The 17,429-nt window shown below is 37.6% G+C and overlaps 1 protein-coding gene across 2 annotated transcripts in view; it reads left to right on the plus strand.

Moving 5' to 3' along the window:
• The window catches only part of Pals1 (protein associated with LIN7 1, MAGUK p55 family member), an 83,874-nt gene that overhangs the window by 28,965 nt on the left and 37,480 nt on the right, over nt 1-17,429 (plus strand). For both annotated transcript variants that reach the window (XM_021179063.3, XM_021179061.2), the window contains exons 2-3: nt 11,430-11,513; nt 13,994-14,518. In XM_021179063.3, the coding sequence (XP_021034722.1) occupies nt 14,152-14,518 (367 nt within the window). In that variant the 5' untranslated portion in view covers nt 11,430-11,513; nt 13,994-14,151. The remainder of the gene's footprint in view (nt 1-11,429; nt 11,514-13,993; nt 14,519-17,429) is intronic.

Genomic DNA, 17,429 nt, shown 5'->3' on the forward strand with positions numbered 1-17,429 from the left:
TTTGTGTTTGACGTGAACAAATAGAGAATTTCCCATTGATTAAGACAAAACACTTTTTTACTTAAATATATATTATAGCACACAAGGACCCCAATTATCTGGTTTAGAAAAGTTACCATGACAACTTGGTAGCAGTTACCCAGTATACACAAGGCTCTGAGTCTGATCTTTAGCACCAGGGGGGTGTGGAGAATTCTGGTCTTTGAGCACTCTTCCCCTGTGCCTGCTTCCTTATACTGCATGGTACTGCTGTTATAGAATGGTCACCAAATTTGTAAAGAGCACACACAGTGCAGGATGAGCTCATCCTTAGCTTTATCTCGACCCCCAAGAAATAGTGTCCAAGCTAGGCTTTAGCATTGAAAATGAGAGAAGGCTGTGGCATAATAGCTCATGCCTAGACAGAGGCACAAGTACAGGTCAGCCTGGATTCTTAATAAGATCCTGTCTTTAAACACCACCTACTTCCCTATTCCTACCACCTCCTAGAGGCAGGAGAATTTCAAGCTTCGGGCCAGTTTGGATTACATAACAAAAAATTTCTAGGAAGGAAGGAAGGAAGGAAGAAAAGGTCAAGAAGCTGTTAAATATTTGATTCTGTGATTTTTGTTCCTCATTTTTTCATCTCTTTTGTTTTTAAACAAAAAACTTCTTATAAGAGAACTCTAAACTCAAGAAAATAGTCAACATACTAAGTTCTAAGAATTTTAATGATGAAGTTTTTCTCCTAGCATCAAATAATACTAAATGTTTAAAATAGTAAAGATTATAGAGGCTTTGCTTTGAATTAATACAAATTTGGAATTAAGTCTTTGGCTCTTCTAGATTCTGACTTAAGACCCTTCATAGTGGCATACTCCTATACTCCTTTAATCCCAGCACTCGAAAGGCAGAGGCAGGAGGATCTCTGAGTTTGAGGTCAGTCTGGTCCACATCTTGTGTTCCAGGACAGCCAGGAATACATACAGAGACTCTTCCCAAAACATCCAAAAAAAAAAGACACAAGAGGCAACTTGACCCCTTCCTACTTGTTTCCTCATTGTAACCAGAGTATTACCTTGGGTGTTAAGGGATTAAATGGAGAGTATATGGACAGCTCTTGGCCCTAAGCTTGGCACATAGTGTTAATGCTTTACTTTTTCTGTTTTGTGCCTCTGTCAGTGCTCACACAAGCCATTTAAATAGCTGTTCTGCTTGTGCTCTATATAAAATAAGAATTCCATTTGAGTTACCATACATGGATTATAAATGTTAGACAATATAATGGATATAAAACTATCATGTCCATAGAAATACATAGGGGCAAGGAGATCACTTTAGCCTATTAGTTCAGGTCAGCCTGGAAAACAGTGAGAACCTACCTAAAAAGCAAAGGCTGAACAGCATCTTTCACTTTTTTAAAATTTCTATTTTTAAATAGAAGACAGAAGGTCCAAGAAAATTCAAGTCACTAGCCAAAATTATACAAATACTTAGTGACAGATTTTAAATTTTTTACTAGATTTATCTACTCTATTTTAAATATAAGTATTTAGCATGCATATATATCACATGCATTCTTGGTACCTACTGACAGAGGTCAGAGAAGGGCATCAAATCCTCTGGAACTGGTGTCAGGGATTGTGGTGAAGCAGCATGTGGGTGCTGGGAGCCAAACTGAGGTCTCTGGAAGAGCATAAAGTGTTCTTAACTGCTGAACATCTCTGTAGGTATGACGGTTCTAAAAAGAAAAGGTCCACGGGGTAATAATCATTAGCAGAGCAGATACAGAGCAGAAACAAATTAAAACTACTGCTGAATAAATTGCTTTACCTTGTATGTTGGAGTCTAATAAGAAAATAAATACCCTTTAAGGAATAAAGTATACGTATTCCCCATCATGGAGTAGTCTCTGTGACCACCACAGCCCACAGAGTATCCGTCTGTGTGATGCAAGAAGGGAATCCAATATGACTCAGTAACCAGTGTTGATTCAGAGGTCTAGAATCTGACTCCAGGCTGCTTATGATAGGCATATTTGAGCATAAGACAATTTGGAGAACGTTTTCTAATGAAAATTAATCCAAGTGTACAATAAAGCTTAAGCTTATGTTGAAAAATTTCAAAGTACTTATGACCTCTTCCATAAGACAGGTTATATTGACTGAGACACAGTACTCAAGATAAGGGCCTATGGAGACTGGCTGGAAACACTGACTTGCTCTTCCAGAGCACCTGGGATGGATTCCTAGTACCCACATGGCATCTAACAACTGCCTGCAGCTCCACTTCCAGGGGATCTGGTGCCCTCTTTTGGCTTCCGTGGACACAGAGTGCAGATGATATGCAGATGTGCATGGAGACAAAACACCCCCACACTTTTTTTTTTTTTTTTTAGTTTTAAGAAGAATTGGCATCCAAAATTGCTTTGGAAGAGCTGATGTGATATTTGGGAATACTCTTTAAAATTACTAGTATGTACTAATTGTATTAAACAATTTATTATAGCATTTTAAATTATGTTATTATTTATTGTGGGGACAGATGACCAATTAGACAACTTTAATTTTGCCCGTCTATGATCATGGGCTGTCTTTTCATCTTCTGGTGTGTTTAGTCTCTTCAGTGTTTGTTTACACATTTCATTGTATAGATCATTTAAGTCCTTGGGGTTATTCCTAGGTATTTTACTGCTGATACTAGTGTGAATGAGTTTCTTTTCTTGATTTCTCTTAGTAAAGTCCTTATGTGTGTGTAAGAAAGCTGTTTTGTTGTTGCTCTCGATTTTTGTATGTTGATGTTTATTTCCTACTTCTTACATAGTTCTTAAAGTCTTTTGGCAGAATCTTTAGTGTTTTCTAAATATAAAGTCCTATTTTCTTTAAATGGGGGTAACTTAACTCTTCCTATTCGTGGCCCCATAGTTTTTATTCTTTATTGCTCTGGCTAAAACTTCAAATAGTCTATTGGTCAGTTTCTATGGAAGTGAATGTGAAGGTTCATGAAAAATTTGGCAACAGTAGGTAATCTCAGAATGAGCAATGACCAACAGTTAATTCAAGCAAATAAATTCAAGGTGTTTCCAGCAGGGCCGGCCTATCCTTGTGTGTCTTCATTGCAGCCTAGATGTGAACATATAACACTATATGCCAGCACACCTCCCAACATTAATGAATACTATCTAACGTACCTTAGCTCACTCTTGAGACTATTGTTTGTTGTATATTATACTGCTTTTTATCGTATATACAAAAGGTTTGCTCTTGTAGAACCATAATAATTTAATTACAGAAAACAAAAACTTTAATATTTACCTACTGCCATTCCTCAGCATGTTAGTATATAAAATAGGTCTACAAATCAAACATTTACTGGTAATAAATCATAATGAAGTTTATTTTAAAATAATTTTGTATAAACATATATTGAGTCCTTAGAGTCTCTCACCTCCCAGGTCTCAGGTACTTTCTAGAGAGCCTTCCCATCCCCCCATGCTGCTTATCTCTATTCATTCTCTTGGCTCTCAGCTTCTCTCCTGCTCCCCCCCCCCATACCTGGTCCTGTTCCCCGTCCCCCTCTTCTTTTCCTCCCATGATTATTTCCTTCCCCCTTCTTAGTGGAATTGAAACATCCTCATTTGGACCTCTCTACTTGTTACACTTCTTAGAGTCTGTGGGTTGTGTCTTAGGTACTGTGTAGTTTTTGGCTAAAATCTACTAATCAGTGAGTACATACCATGCACGTCCTTTAGGGTCTGAGTTACCTCACTCAGGATGATATTTTCTAGTTCTATCCACTTGCCTGCAAATGATGTCCTCATTTTTAATACCTGAATAGTATTCCAATGTATAAATGAACCACATTTTCTGTGTCCATTCTTCAGTTGAGGGACATTTGGGTTGTTTCCAGCTTCTGCCTATTATAAATAAGGCTGCTATGAACATAGTGGAGCACATGTCTTTGTGATATGTTGGAACATCTTTTGGGTATGTGCCTAAGAATGGTATATCTGGGTCTTCAGGTAGAACTATTTCCAGTTTTCTGAGGAACCATCAGATAGATTTCCAGAGTGGTTGTACCGGTTTGCAAATTCAAACACTAACATAATACCGAATGGGGATATTCTAATTTAATATTGAAACTGAGGAATGGTATCAGGAAAGTATTACAAGTACTTTTTTCCCCACATAATAAAGTCATTATGTTTGTATAAAAATAGAAAACTATGTACAACAGAAACAATATCTTCTGGCATCCCCAACTATGCCTGTTTGGAGCCTAGTCACAACATGCATGCTTTGTGTATGTGCCAGTGTCCAGTGCATGTGTGTGTGGAGGCTGGAGGACATCAGGTGTCCTGTTCTGTCGCTCTCTGCCTTTATTCTTTTGAGATGAGTTTTTCAGTGAACTTGGAGCTTGATTGATGTTTTTTTCAAGCTAGCTGTCCAGGAAGCCCCAAAGCCCTCCATGTTGTTCCCCATCATTGGGATCACAAGCACATGCAGCTATAGGTAGCTTTTATGTTGGTGCCTGAGATCTGAATTCAGGTCCTTAGGCTTGTGCAGCAAATATTCTTTCTTACCTACTGAGCCATCTCCCCAGACCTAGATTGAGATTTTTTTCCCTAATCATTTGAGTTATTCACTGACATTTGAGCAAGCATAGGTCATGTATAGAGTAGTTTGTTGCTACTTCTTAGCTATGAGCATAGTTTAGCAACAGAACATTTATACAGTGTATGCAGAGTGTTGTGCTTGAGCCCATCACCAGAAAACTAATAGGATTAGCAGCGAATAACAATGAACAAGGTATACAGAAATAAAGTAAAACCCTGTAGATGTATAGCATCTACAACTCTTAACAACAGGAATGTGTGCTCATAATAAAAACTAAAAAGTTTAAGGATTTAAAGAAAAGCAATAATTTACAGAAGAAAATGGAAAATTAAAAGCAAAAGTTGAATATTTCAAAATGTGAAAAGGGAGAAGGCAGGAGAAAGAAAGAAGGTTGTAATTTTAGAAAGGGGGCAGGGAGAATGAAAGATGGGATGAATAAAGGAATTAAGAAGGGAAGAGAAATGTGACAACAAAACCCAGAATAGTAAGTATGTATATAAGATCAACATGTGGAGGAAGAAGGAAAGTTGCTCTTAGAAAAAAACCAACAAACCCAGGATAATGAGCATGTATATCTAACAATGTCTCTATGTTCATACATGTAGTGAAAATAAGAACCCATACCTGTCAGCAAATACTCTAAGTGGGGAGAGGCAGGTTTTAACAACAACAACAAAACTCTTGTCTCTGCTTAGATTATGCAGGCAGAAATGGCCATTCTTTACCTTTGCCAATCTACACTTCTTTCTGTGATTCTTTGACTGTGAGCTCCCTGGAAAGGCAAAAGCTGGAACACAGCCCCCTTTTCTCTGTGTGAGTGTGGCTTACATTGGGTCACCATCAGAGTGGGTCAGAATGACTTTCAGCTTTTCTTGCTGGCTCATACCAAGTAGCACCAAACTCACGTTCCCTTGGCTGTAAATTGACTTTGAACAGATTAGCTTGGTTTATTCCCTGGGCAGAGTTAATGCCAGAGCTCCACTGAATGCCTGGATCTCAGGCCCCTTTGAAGTCCATACAGAGCACTCCTGTCGCCCACCTCACCAGGGCTGTTTGCTTTCCGTTCTGAGTCACTGAGAAGCTGGGTTATGCAGTCTGCTGCTTATCTGCCATATGTTCTTTCAGTTCTCTGATAACACAGTTCCCTGAGAATGAATTTTTTAAACTCCTACTACCATTTGCCTTAAATTATTAAATTTATAGCCTGTAGTTGGCTGTATTTGGGAGCACAGAGTAACCACTATGATTATTGAATATAGAATGGAATAATCAAGCTAAATACTATGCACATCACCTCAAATACTTGGCATTTCCCTCTCCCCTTTTTTGTCTGAAAGATCTGGAGGCCATCCACTATCACTAAGTTAAAGGTTTTGTAGTGAAAACATCTGAAATTGATTGTCTTAGCAACTTAGAAATGTATAATACTTTATTGTGCACGCATTCACTGTACTATTTAGTATTATCTCAAAAGGGATTTCTCTCGTGTTCTTCCTGAGATTGTGTGTCCTTGAAGGTCCTCCTTCCATTCCTCCTCTCTATCTAATAGACATTCTATTCTTTGCTTTTTCCTAAATGTCTGTTCTTATTAATTTACATCTGGGTGAGGACATGTGGTGTTTGTCTTTTGTGCAAGGCTTATGTCACTTAGCATAATATTTTTGATACCATGTTTATAAAACGGCAAAAGTTTTTTTAAGCTAAATGGTATTATGTACGTGTTCCATTTTTTCTGTCCATCTCTTTTTAATTGAAACTGTTGTATGTTTGATCCATGTATGTGCATTTTTGCATGTGTGGGGGCTGATGGAGAGACCAGAGGCTAATGTCAGTTATCTTCCTTTGTTACTTCCCACCTCCGGACCACTTTTTGAAGTAGGGTCTCTCACTGGACCTGGAGCTTATCTTTTTAGCCAGACTGCTGACCACTGAGCCCTGTCTGTGCCTACTCCCACCCAACCAAGCTGGAATACAGATACTCAGAGCATTGCCCAGCCTTTATGTGGGTGCTGAGGATTTGAATCAGGTCCTCATGCTTTGCCTACTATGCCATCTTCCTGTTAGCCCCTTAATTGTGTTTTTCTTGGAGTTTTCTTGGTGTAGAGTTACGCTGGGTACACATTTTGGATACTCACCTTTCTTGATGTATGGTATACAAATATTCTCTTTTTATCTGAGGGGGCTGACTGTCAATTGTTTCATTTGCTGTACTGACCTTTTTAGTTTGATAGTGTTAGTTTTTGTTGCCTGTACTTTTAGGTCAATCCCTCAAAAAATTATTGTGATTAATAATTATTGTGATAATTCCCTTCACCCACCCCATGTTTAATACTGATAACTTTGGAGTTTCTGGTATTAATGTTTAAATCTTTGACCCATTTTGGGTTGATTTTTGTAAATTATAAATATAGCAGTATTTTTCCTAGCAATTTGGTTTATATTATTTTATATCAAGGCAATTGTATGACCTAGAATCATAGAAGGAGAATAAGGACCTTATAAGCTTAACTCTTTGAATTCAGATATATTTTATATATATAATTTCATACAGGAATGTAAAAACTGCTAAGTCCTTGAAAAGTTTATATTGGAAAAAGATAGATCTTCTAAATGACATCATGTTACTGGTATCCAACTGAGCATCAAGAATCTTACTACTTTCTGTCCACAAAGACAGAAGATTCTATGGCTTTAAGATAGATGTTACCCTTAGTCCTCCTTGAGCTCTTTATTGGATTTTTACTTTGCACTTTTGGGGGTTTTTTTGTTTGTTTTTTTGAGACTCATCCTCAATTTGTGGCTCAGGCTCGCTCATAGCACCCATATCAGGTGGCTCACAACTGTCTGTTGAGGCTGGCCAGATTCAGGGATCCTCTTGTTTTAAGACTCAAGAATTTACAGGCATGAGCCACCATGCCTAGCTTTGTTTGTTTTGAACTCTCGATCCTCCTCCATCACCTCCAAATGCTAGTGTGCACTATGGTGCCCAGCTAAATTTTTTCTTAAATGGAATTTTGCTTCCACTATTTATAAACTTATCCAGCATTGTGTGTCTTAAGATAGTTTTAATGATGTGCAAATAGCAATAACTTCTTTGGAATGCAGTTATATGATGATAAATAAATGTTCTCTTATCTGAAACCTAAACTATGTAGAATTTTAAAGATGACATTACAAGACTGTGCTCTACTTAAAGAGTAAACCCAGGTTGTTTGTACTTGACCTTTTAAGTTACTAGTGGGCTAGAGTTCAGTTTCCCTCAGAGTAGTTCTTTATAAAGGCTTCCTGGCATAGGGAGGTGGCTCAGTGCTTGAGAACATGTACTGCTCTTCCCAGTGCTCAGATCAGATGGCTGACAATTGTTTGTAACTCCAGCTCCAAGGATCTGATGCCTCTGGCCACCACAGAAATGGGCACGCACATGCATATACCAAAAAAAAAAAAAAAAAAAAAAAAAAAAAAAAGATATAAATACACGTAATTAAAAATAATACAAAAAAAAATCCTCAAAACAACAACAAAAGTGTTTTACTTTGGTGATTTATGAGCCAGCTTCCCAACCGGGAATAGTATGCCTGTAGTCCACACACTTAGAAAAAGGAAGCAGGAAGATAAGTTGAAAGTCTGCTTCAGTTACATAGCAGATTCTAGGCCAGCCTAGGCTGCACATAACCCTGTCTCAAAGCAAAAAAACAAAAGAATTTTTTTCAGTTGTATCTTGAAGATTGATTTTTGTTTAAATTTGTGCCCATATTTTATTGAGTAATAATTTGAGTTAATACCTCATGTGACTAACTTCTCTGTATTTCAGTTTTGACTTGTATTCACTTTGTTTTGGATATAGTTAGATCCTTGTTTTTTGTTTTTGTGGAGTTTTTTGTTTGTCTATGTTTGTTTTTGTTTTCTGGAGAAGGGGACGAAGGAGTCATTCATTGTTAAGTAGAAGTTTGTGAAACTGCAACTCATGCATCTAGTTAAGTATTTGTTGAGTAAGTTGAGTCATGTATGTTCAGGAGTGAGTCTAGGGCTTATGCTTGCTAAATGCATGATATACCATATTAAGCTACATCCTCAGCAGGTAAATAGGGTCTTTATATGATGTGAATAAAGCCTTTTTAAAAAAGTGTTTCTGCCCAGCATGTAGCACACACCTATAAACCCAGCACTTGAGAGGTAGAAATGAGATGATTAGAAGTTCAAGATCACTGTCAGCCACATAGTGAGTTCCAGGCCAGCATAAGCTACAGGAGTCTGTCTGTAACACTCCCCAAACACACACACACACACACACACACACACACACACACACACACACACAGAGACAGAGACAGAGAGACAGAGAGAGAGAGACAGAGATTACACATAACAAGGATAACTCCCTTTTTTTCTTTCTCTTTTTATATTTTGGCGGGGGGGATGAGGGGTGTTGCCTGGCATTTGAACACAGAGTTGCATACATACTAAGGAAGAATTCTAGTGACTGAGCTATATACCGAGCTCTAAGATGCCTTGTTAAGTGTATAAGGTTTTGTTTTCCTTTGAAATTGATATATAGGCAAAACTTATATTAAAATTTGATTTTAAGTGTTCAATTTAGTGAGGCTTAAAAATAATTTATGTAGGACTGAAGAGAAGACCCAGTAGATAAAGGTGCTTGCTGGCAAGCTTTATAAATCCAAGTTCCATCCTTGGGACCCACATAGTAGAAGAAGAGAACTAAGTCCCATAAACTATCAAATATAGTTTCAGTTTCTCCATACCTTCCTTCAGTGCTTAGTACAGCTAGCCTTTTTAATTTTAATGATTTTATTGTTGTTTTAGTTTGGTTTCTGTTGCTGGTAAATAAGTGACCAAAAACAGCCTAGTGGAAGAAAAGTTTTATTCATCTTACACTTTACAGTATATCAGTAAGGGAAGACAAGGCAGGAATTCAAGGCAAGAACCCAAAGGCAGGAATTGTAGCAAAAAATCTAGGAGGAATACTGCTTACTAGCTTGTTCCCCTAGTTGTGCACAGCTACCTTCCTGATAAAGCCCAGGCCCAACTACCCAAAAGTGGAACTACCCTGTTGCTAAAGAGCTATCACTAACAATTGCCAATCTGTTGGAATCCTTCCTCAATTGGGGTTTCCCCTTTCCAGGTGTGTCAGGTTGACAACTGAGATTAGCAATCACAATTGTTTTTAGTGTTACTTCACTGTATTGTTTTATATCATTCATAGGCCAACAGTTCACGGATATGTATGATAATGTATAATTCGTTAACATTTAGTATATTCAGAACTATATGAACACCACCAATAATTTATCATTCCCTAAAGAAACCTACACAATCAGTTGTAATTCTCTTACCCGCCTTCCTAACTAAGTCCTAAGCAACCACCATCTTTTTTTTTTTTTTTTTTTTTTTTTTGGTTTTTTCGAGACAGGGTTTCTCTGTGTAGCCCTGGCTGTCCTGGCACTCAGTTTGTAGACCAGGCTGGCCTCGAACTCAGAAATCCGCCTGCCTCTGCCTCCCGAGTGCTGGGATTAAAGGCGTGCGCCACCACGCCCGGCTGCAACCACCATCTTTATAGTCCCACCAATTCCTGACATCTAATAAGTGGGATCATACAGTATGTGGGCTTTTGCTACTTGCTTTTTTTCTTTTGGTGTATCTGTTTGTACATGTTTGTATGGGTATACACTTATACATTTGTATGTGTAAATGGAGATCAGTGTTTCATGTCTTCCTAAATCCCTCTCCACCTTAGTTTTTGAAAAAGGGTCTATCACTGAACCTGGAGTACATCAATTTGTCTGGGTTGGCTGGCCAATGAGTTTCAAGGATCCCCTTGTCTCGGTACTCCCTAAACTCTGGCCTTTTAGACCCTCGCTACAATGATGAACATTTTATGTTGGCTCTGGGAATATGAACTCAGGTCCTGGCAGTTTCATGACTGTTTCATGGCAGTCACTTTACCAACTGAACCATTTCCTTTGAACTAGCTGCTCCCCCCCCCCCCATTCCTGACACACTCACACACACACACACACACTCTGACAGCACCAAAACCAGCAGGGTCTCACATAGCCCTGGTTGATCTGACACAGAGATCCTCTTGCTGGGATTAAAGGCATCTGTCACCATGCCCAGCATGACAGGCTTTTAAAACTTGTCTTAGGAGGTTTATCTCTGGTATAGCCTGTTTTAGTGTTTCTTTTCTTTTCTTTTTTTTTTTCTTCATTATTCAGTATTTCATGTATGTATCTATACCTTGCTATTTACACATTCATCAGTGAGTGGACATTTGTAGGTTCTCTACTTTCACTATGTTAAATAATACTGCCATAGATATGTTTGTACTATTGTATAGATTGTATATTGTGTAGATGATGTGTATGTTTTAGGTTTTATACCTAAGAGTGGAACTGATAAGATTGGTACATTGGTGTTTGCCTGCATCTATGTGTATATGAGGGTGTTGAATCCCCTGGAACTAGAGTTCCAGGCAGTTGTGAGCTGCCTGTGGGTGCTGGGAATTTAGTCTGGGTCTTCTGGGAGAACAGCCAGTACTGGTAGCTGCTGAGCCACCACCCCACCTCTCCAGCCCCACTACTTAACATTTTCAGTAACACTAATATATAACAACATTGATTTTAAATAATGTCTGCCAATAAATGGAATGATAGTAGTATGCATTTATAACTACAAAACTCCTAACTCCCTGCAAAAATGAACGCTATGCTGAATTAACCTTTTCTTCTCACTTCTCCACAAAACACTGTGTACTTTTACACTTGGTTAGTTGCATACTTTTACACTTAGTTAATTATTTCCTTTTCTGTTTTGCAGAAAAAGAAAGCTAACCTGAATATTGGGGGGAAAAACAGAGAAGAGAAATAAGGATAGAAGAAAAGATTTTCCAGTTTGAATAATGTAAGTTCTTTTCACTATTCTTGGCCTGAGTTCTGTATTAGCTGACAAAGCTGTTTCTATGGAAACATAGTCCAACCTCTTAAAATGTCAGGAGAATGCTGATCATTTGAAATGAGACTTTCCAGCTGCTGGTCAAAGGGCTTTGCAGGCTAGAAAAGAGAAGGGAAGATGAACAGGGTGAGGGGAGATGGGAATTAGACTCTACTTATGCATGGACATATTCATGCATAAAAAGTCTGTCTTTCCCATCTCCCTCTGCCTAAAACTTAAGGTTATATAAGAAACTATTTTCTCCAGTAAACTGATTCCTAGCTTTGATGCAAATGGTTGTTTCTTGGTATTGAGTTTTGGATTCTGACATCTATATCATTTGGTCATACCATTGCCAGTTATCTGCAACAGTCCATACTTCTGTATGGATAGTTGTACATCAAAATGCAGCACAAAGAACTATATCCTTATATTTTCCTTGTTTATTGTCACCCTGTTTTAGATGTCTGCATCCTCTTTGAATTTAAAGTAGTCTAAGTTCAGTTGAACAGATATTTCTTGGACATTTTCTCTATCATACATATTGTTCTAGACATGTAAAAATAAGACATATAAAGAAAATGTTTTTTAATACATTGGAATCTGATGAGGAAACCCAGAGAAAAGTAATCACTTAATTTATTTTTCTGTCTCTCACTAAACTAAACACTTAGGAGGAAGAACTAAAATAGAATGTTGAGGTGACTAATACTAGTTGCAGAAATCTTTTGAGAATGAAAGACTAGATCCATGTAGACAAGTGTGATGATAATAGTCTAACCATGAAAATTCTGATCCAGATAATGATTTATAGTTTTCTTTTATGATTTAGCATGGTGAATAGATGTACTTTTAAAATATTCAATAATTATAAATGAAAAAATTAAGAGTTCATTTTTAGAAATGTATAAACTCCTAGGTTTTTAAAATTAGCCATAGCAGTATAGTAACTCCTACATAAATTTGTTTGCTTATAATAAGAACATTAAATAAACTGCATCCAGTCTAATTTATACTTTTTATAATTAACACAGAAAGCTTAAGGATCACCTAGTATAAATTTCATAGCTCTCATTTTCATAGGAAAGAAGGCAATCGAATGGTAAATGAGGTAGTTATATGTAGGTCACATGGTTATAAATAAAAAGACTTAAAAGTTTGGATGGAGGATAATCTGTCATTCTTGTAAAAATACAGTTTTAGTCACTGGTGTAATTCATATCTATTTTCCTGACTGTTGACCTTAGTGCTTCTTCTAGACCCAATGTAGGTGTTTATTGTATTAAGTAGTTTGTTTTTTTCTCCCAATTTCATTGTAAGGACATTTGAAAGAAGGTTGACTAGTATTAGGAATACTGTCTGAAAACTTGGATTTTACTTAGTCAGCATTGTACTCTAAACATACTTGCTGAAATGATGCTCAGCTCAAGGAGGCAGTAAGCTCATTAGTGTAAATATTTTTAAAGCCTGAGCAGAAGAAGCTAATTAAATTTAATGTGTGGGTTTGCACACATAAACAGCCTGCATATTTATGCCTAAGTGGGTTGAAGAAAAGCTAGTGCCATTGAATAAAATATGTTTTTATTTTAATTTATGTTGAAGGACTCTCAACATAGAATCAAATTAATATTAATAGTACATGTCTATGTTTATTTTATAACTTGTATACATTATCTCTTTTTAAAACTAAGAGAAGTTCTGTGAAGTTAATCTTCTAAGTTACTCAGGTTGAGAGAAAAACTGGCTGTCCTTAAACAACAAGCTAGGAAATATGGTAGAGGAAAATGAAAGTTCAGTCTCCCTGTCTGTATGCGCCTTTTGCTATATGTGCTATGCCGTTTTCTCTAAATGTGTCCTTATAAAGTTCATCCTAATTTTCTTTATGTATTACCAGTTATAAAGGCTGATAGTCTCTGAAGTCTTTTTCTAATCTATATAGTTTTGTCCTTGGATACCTTTGCTGATAAACCTTATTATTCTTTGGGCATGGTCTTCATTGCAAAACCCACTTTAAAAAAAATTGTTTTACCCAGAAATACTTTTCTATATTTAAAGTTAGCCACTAAGATGGCTTGTGCTATGCACCAGATTATAATCAGCTGTTCACACAGGTAACTAACTGTGTGTTTTAATTAAGCATATTGAAATGTCTCTACAAAATTAATAGGAAACCATTTCACTTTCTCACGTTGCTAAACTTTTTAGTATATCAGTTTTCTTAGCTATAAAATTGAATAGTATGCTTCATAGTTTTGAGAGGCAACTTTTTAAAAAATATTTCATGTCTTCAACATTGTAAAATGAAAGGAGTGACCTTACTCTGTATTACCAACTATATTAAGTACCTATTAGATATTCTCTATATTGTATAGAAATTAGAAATGAGCTATGTATAAGTTTGTTTTTAATATTATAATTCTTATACTTTTCCCTCCATCTTTCCCTCTTAGATTTCCCTCATGGATACATTTCATAGCATTATTATGTGATATGAGAAGTTATTTTTCTTTCTTTGAAGTAACATGGATTTTATACTACAGAATCAAGAGAATTGGCTTTATAGGAAATTTTGATATATAAAAAGTGGTACAGGTTTTTATAGATAACCATGACAACATCATATATGAATGGGCATGTAACAGAGGAATCAGACAGCGGAATAAAAAATCTTGATCTTACATCACCAGAGGAATATCCGAAGCACCGAGAGATGGCTGTTGACTGCCCTGGAGATTTGGGCACCAGAATGATGCCAGTGCGAAGAAGTGCACAGTTAGAGCGGATTCGACAACAACAGGAGGATATGAGACGTAGGCGTGAAGAGGAAGGGAAAAAGCAAGAACTTGACCTAAATTCTTCCATGAGACTTAAGAAACTAGCTCAAATTCCTCCAAAGACTGGAATAGATAACCCTATATTTGACACGGAAGAAGGAATTGTTTTAGAAAGTCCTCACTATGCTGTGAAAATATTAGGTAAGTAAAAATAGCACAATATGTTTTGCTTTGGTTCCTTGCATACCCTAACGAAAATGTGTATGCGAAGGACCAGATTTAAGAGACTGTAAGTGATGGAGAGTTGAGTTCAACCCTAAGATCAGTTCTTTATATTTTAATCACATTAAACAAAAGCGTTGGTTTAAGTATTGTCCTAGTTTGTTTTCTATTGCTGTGATAAACACCAGGACTGAAAGCAGCTTGGGGAGAAACAGATTTATTTGGCTTGCATGTCCCAGTCACAATCTGTCATTGAGGAAAGTCAGGGCAGGAACCATAGAGGGAAAAACTGCATCATGACTTGCATGCTCAAATTGCCCTTTTTCACAGCCTGAGCATCTGCCCAGGGGTGGCTGCTGTTCCTGAGGAGATGCAACACACATCTGTTCATCCCAGAAAGGGAACCGGGACAGACCAAAGAAACGGTTACACCAATGTCCAATTTGGTGAGCCAGTGAGCTTTTTATTGGGGTTACTAACAAAACTGTGGATGAAAGGTTACTTAACAAGCAGCAAAGATAATGTTAAAGACCAGAAAATCTACCCCAGAGTGGGTAGCAACTCCCAAAACTGCTTGACATTCTCCATGCAGCTGACAGCTTGACAGTCTGAATGTCTTTTTCAGGCAGGTTAGCTGCCCCGTGTCTCTTGTCTGCCCCCAACAATTCGTTGATCCTTTTTTCACTGCTGGCTAGGGGGCCTGAGTCTTTTAAGTTCCTGTTCTCCCTGGCTTGTGTCTTTTTGATCCCCCTTTTCCTTCCTAGAGCAAACATTGAATTTGGAAGGAATATTGCAGTTCTGAGGAACATAGCACCTGACAGTAGTACTGCCCACCATAGTCTGGGCTCTCTCACATTGGCCATTAATTAAGAAAATGCCCCCAAATATACCTACAGCCAATATGATGGAGGGGCTTCCTCAGTGTAGATTCTTCTTAGATATCTAGGTTTATATCAAGTTAATGAAAACCAGCACAATTGACCCTTTGCCAACATGATATACAAATACTATTAATCATGACCTTTCCTTTCTTATTTGTCCTCAAGATATTATGTAAGTATTAATATCACAGTATGAAACAATCCAACTTTTAAAAGTTCCACAGTCTTTAAAAATTCTTGCAATTTAAAAGCTCACATTCTTAAAAATCCAAAGTCTCTTAACTGTGTGCTCCTCTAAAACCAAAACCAAGTTATATACTTTCTCATTTCAAATGGAAGAAACATTAGACAGTTACAATGAAATCAACCCAAAACTCCAAACTCGGTGGTGTCAGCTTAGTGTCCAATATCTGGGACTCCCTTATGATCTTCTGAGCACTAAAGGGCAGCTCAGATTTTTAGCTCTGCCATTTGCAAAACACACATCTTGTCTCATAAGCTCAAGTTGACCCCACTCTGCAAGTGCAGCTGACCTTGGTAGTTACCCCAGGGTACTGGTTGGCATCTCTCAGTATTCTCTGTCTCCCCTGCAATGAAGGTGCACCTTCAGTCAATGGCTTCTCAGTCTCTACAGGGATTCCAATCCTGCCACATGGTTCCAGGTCTCTCCATGCCTTCTTCACTCTTGAAATTTTGTGCCATTGAAAATTAGTTACTGGGCTGGAGAGATGGCTCAGAGGTTAAGAGCACTTGGCTGCTCTTCTAAAGGTCCTGAGTCCAATTCCCAGCAACCACATGATGGCTCATAACCATCTATAATGGGATCTGATGCCTTCTTCTGATGTATCTGAAGACAGCAACAGTGTACTCATATACATAAAATAACCAAACAGTTCTTTAAAAAAAAAATAAGAAGAGGTTACTCCATCCCACACTCTGTAAGCATTCCTCTTCTGGCCTTCTCTTAAAAAAAAAAAAAAAAAACCAAAACCAAAACAAAACAGTTACCATTCGGGAGACTTACAAGTTGCTAATTTCAGCCTCTGGCTTGAGATGCAACCTTTGCTGGGATCACAGTTTCATTGTGTTCCCCCTGAAGAAATAGTTGCCAAAAAAATCTCACCTCAGTGTTGCTGGTCTCTTGTTAGTCACAGCTGTTTTTTCAACCTCAGCCAACTAGTGGATTGCCCTCTTACATCAAACGTTTCGGTGATCCTGGTCTCTTAGGAATCACTGCTGATTCATAACCCTCAACAACCAGAAACTACAGACTCTTCATTCAGAACTATCACCAGAACACCTGATAGAGTTTGTGAGAGATTCCTCCATTGTCTGCCTTTGCCTCAGCAGTCTTCTCCTCCACGCTGCCACAGAGCAGCCTATGAAGCCCTAAGCACTCAGTGGCTTTTCCAGCCACAAGTTCCAGTTTTCACAGCTCTCTCAAAAGCAGTATGGTTACCACAACACCAGCTCCTGGGACCTCTCTCTGTCCTAATTTGCATTCTTTGCTGTGATAAGTGCAGTAACTGAAAGTGACTTGGAGAAAAAAGGATTTATTTAGTTTACATGTGCCAGTCATAATCCATTATTGAGAAAAGTTAGGGTAGGAGCCATGGAGGAAAGCTACTCACTGGCATGCTCTTTGTGGCTTGCTCAGCTTGTTTTTTAATACAGCCCTGGACCACCTGCCTGGGAGTGGCACTGCCCACAAGGCAGTATGTTTTATAGCAACTCAGTTTTTTTTTTTTATTATTAAACTACTAGAAAATAAAGTTGAATAATGATGAAGATAATTACTACATCTTAAAATCTAGTTTTTTATAACTGTCAATAAGATAAACAGGAATTGCTTGTGTGGGATCAACTTACTATCAACTACTATCTCCAAATTCTTTTGCATGACAAAAAATTGAAAACCTAGATCTAGGATATGATTTATATACAAAAGAGTTCTGTGTCCAAATAACATGAGAATCCTAGGTTAAAAAAAAAAAAAAAAAAAACCCTTC

Source organism: Mus caroli, unplaced genomic scaffold (assembly GCF_978045245.1).
Source record: "Mus caroli unplaced genomic scaffold, Mus_caroli_1 scaffold_14, whole genome shotgun sequence".
Lineage (NCBI taxonomy): Eukaryota > Metazoa > Chordata > Mammalia > Rodentia > Muridae > Mus > Mus caroli.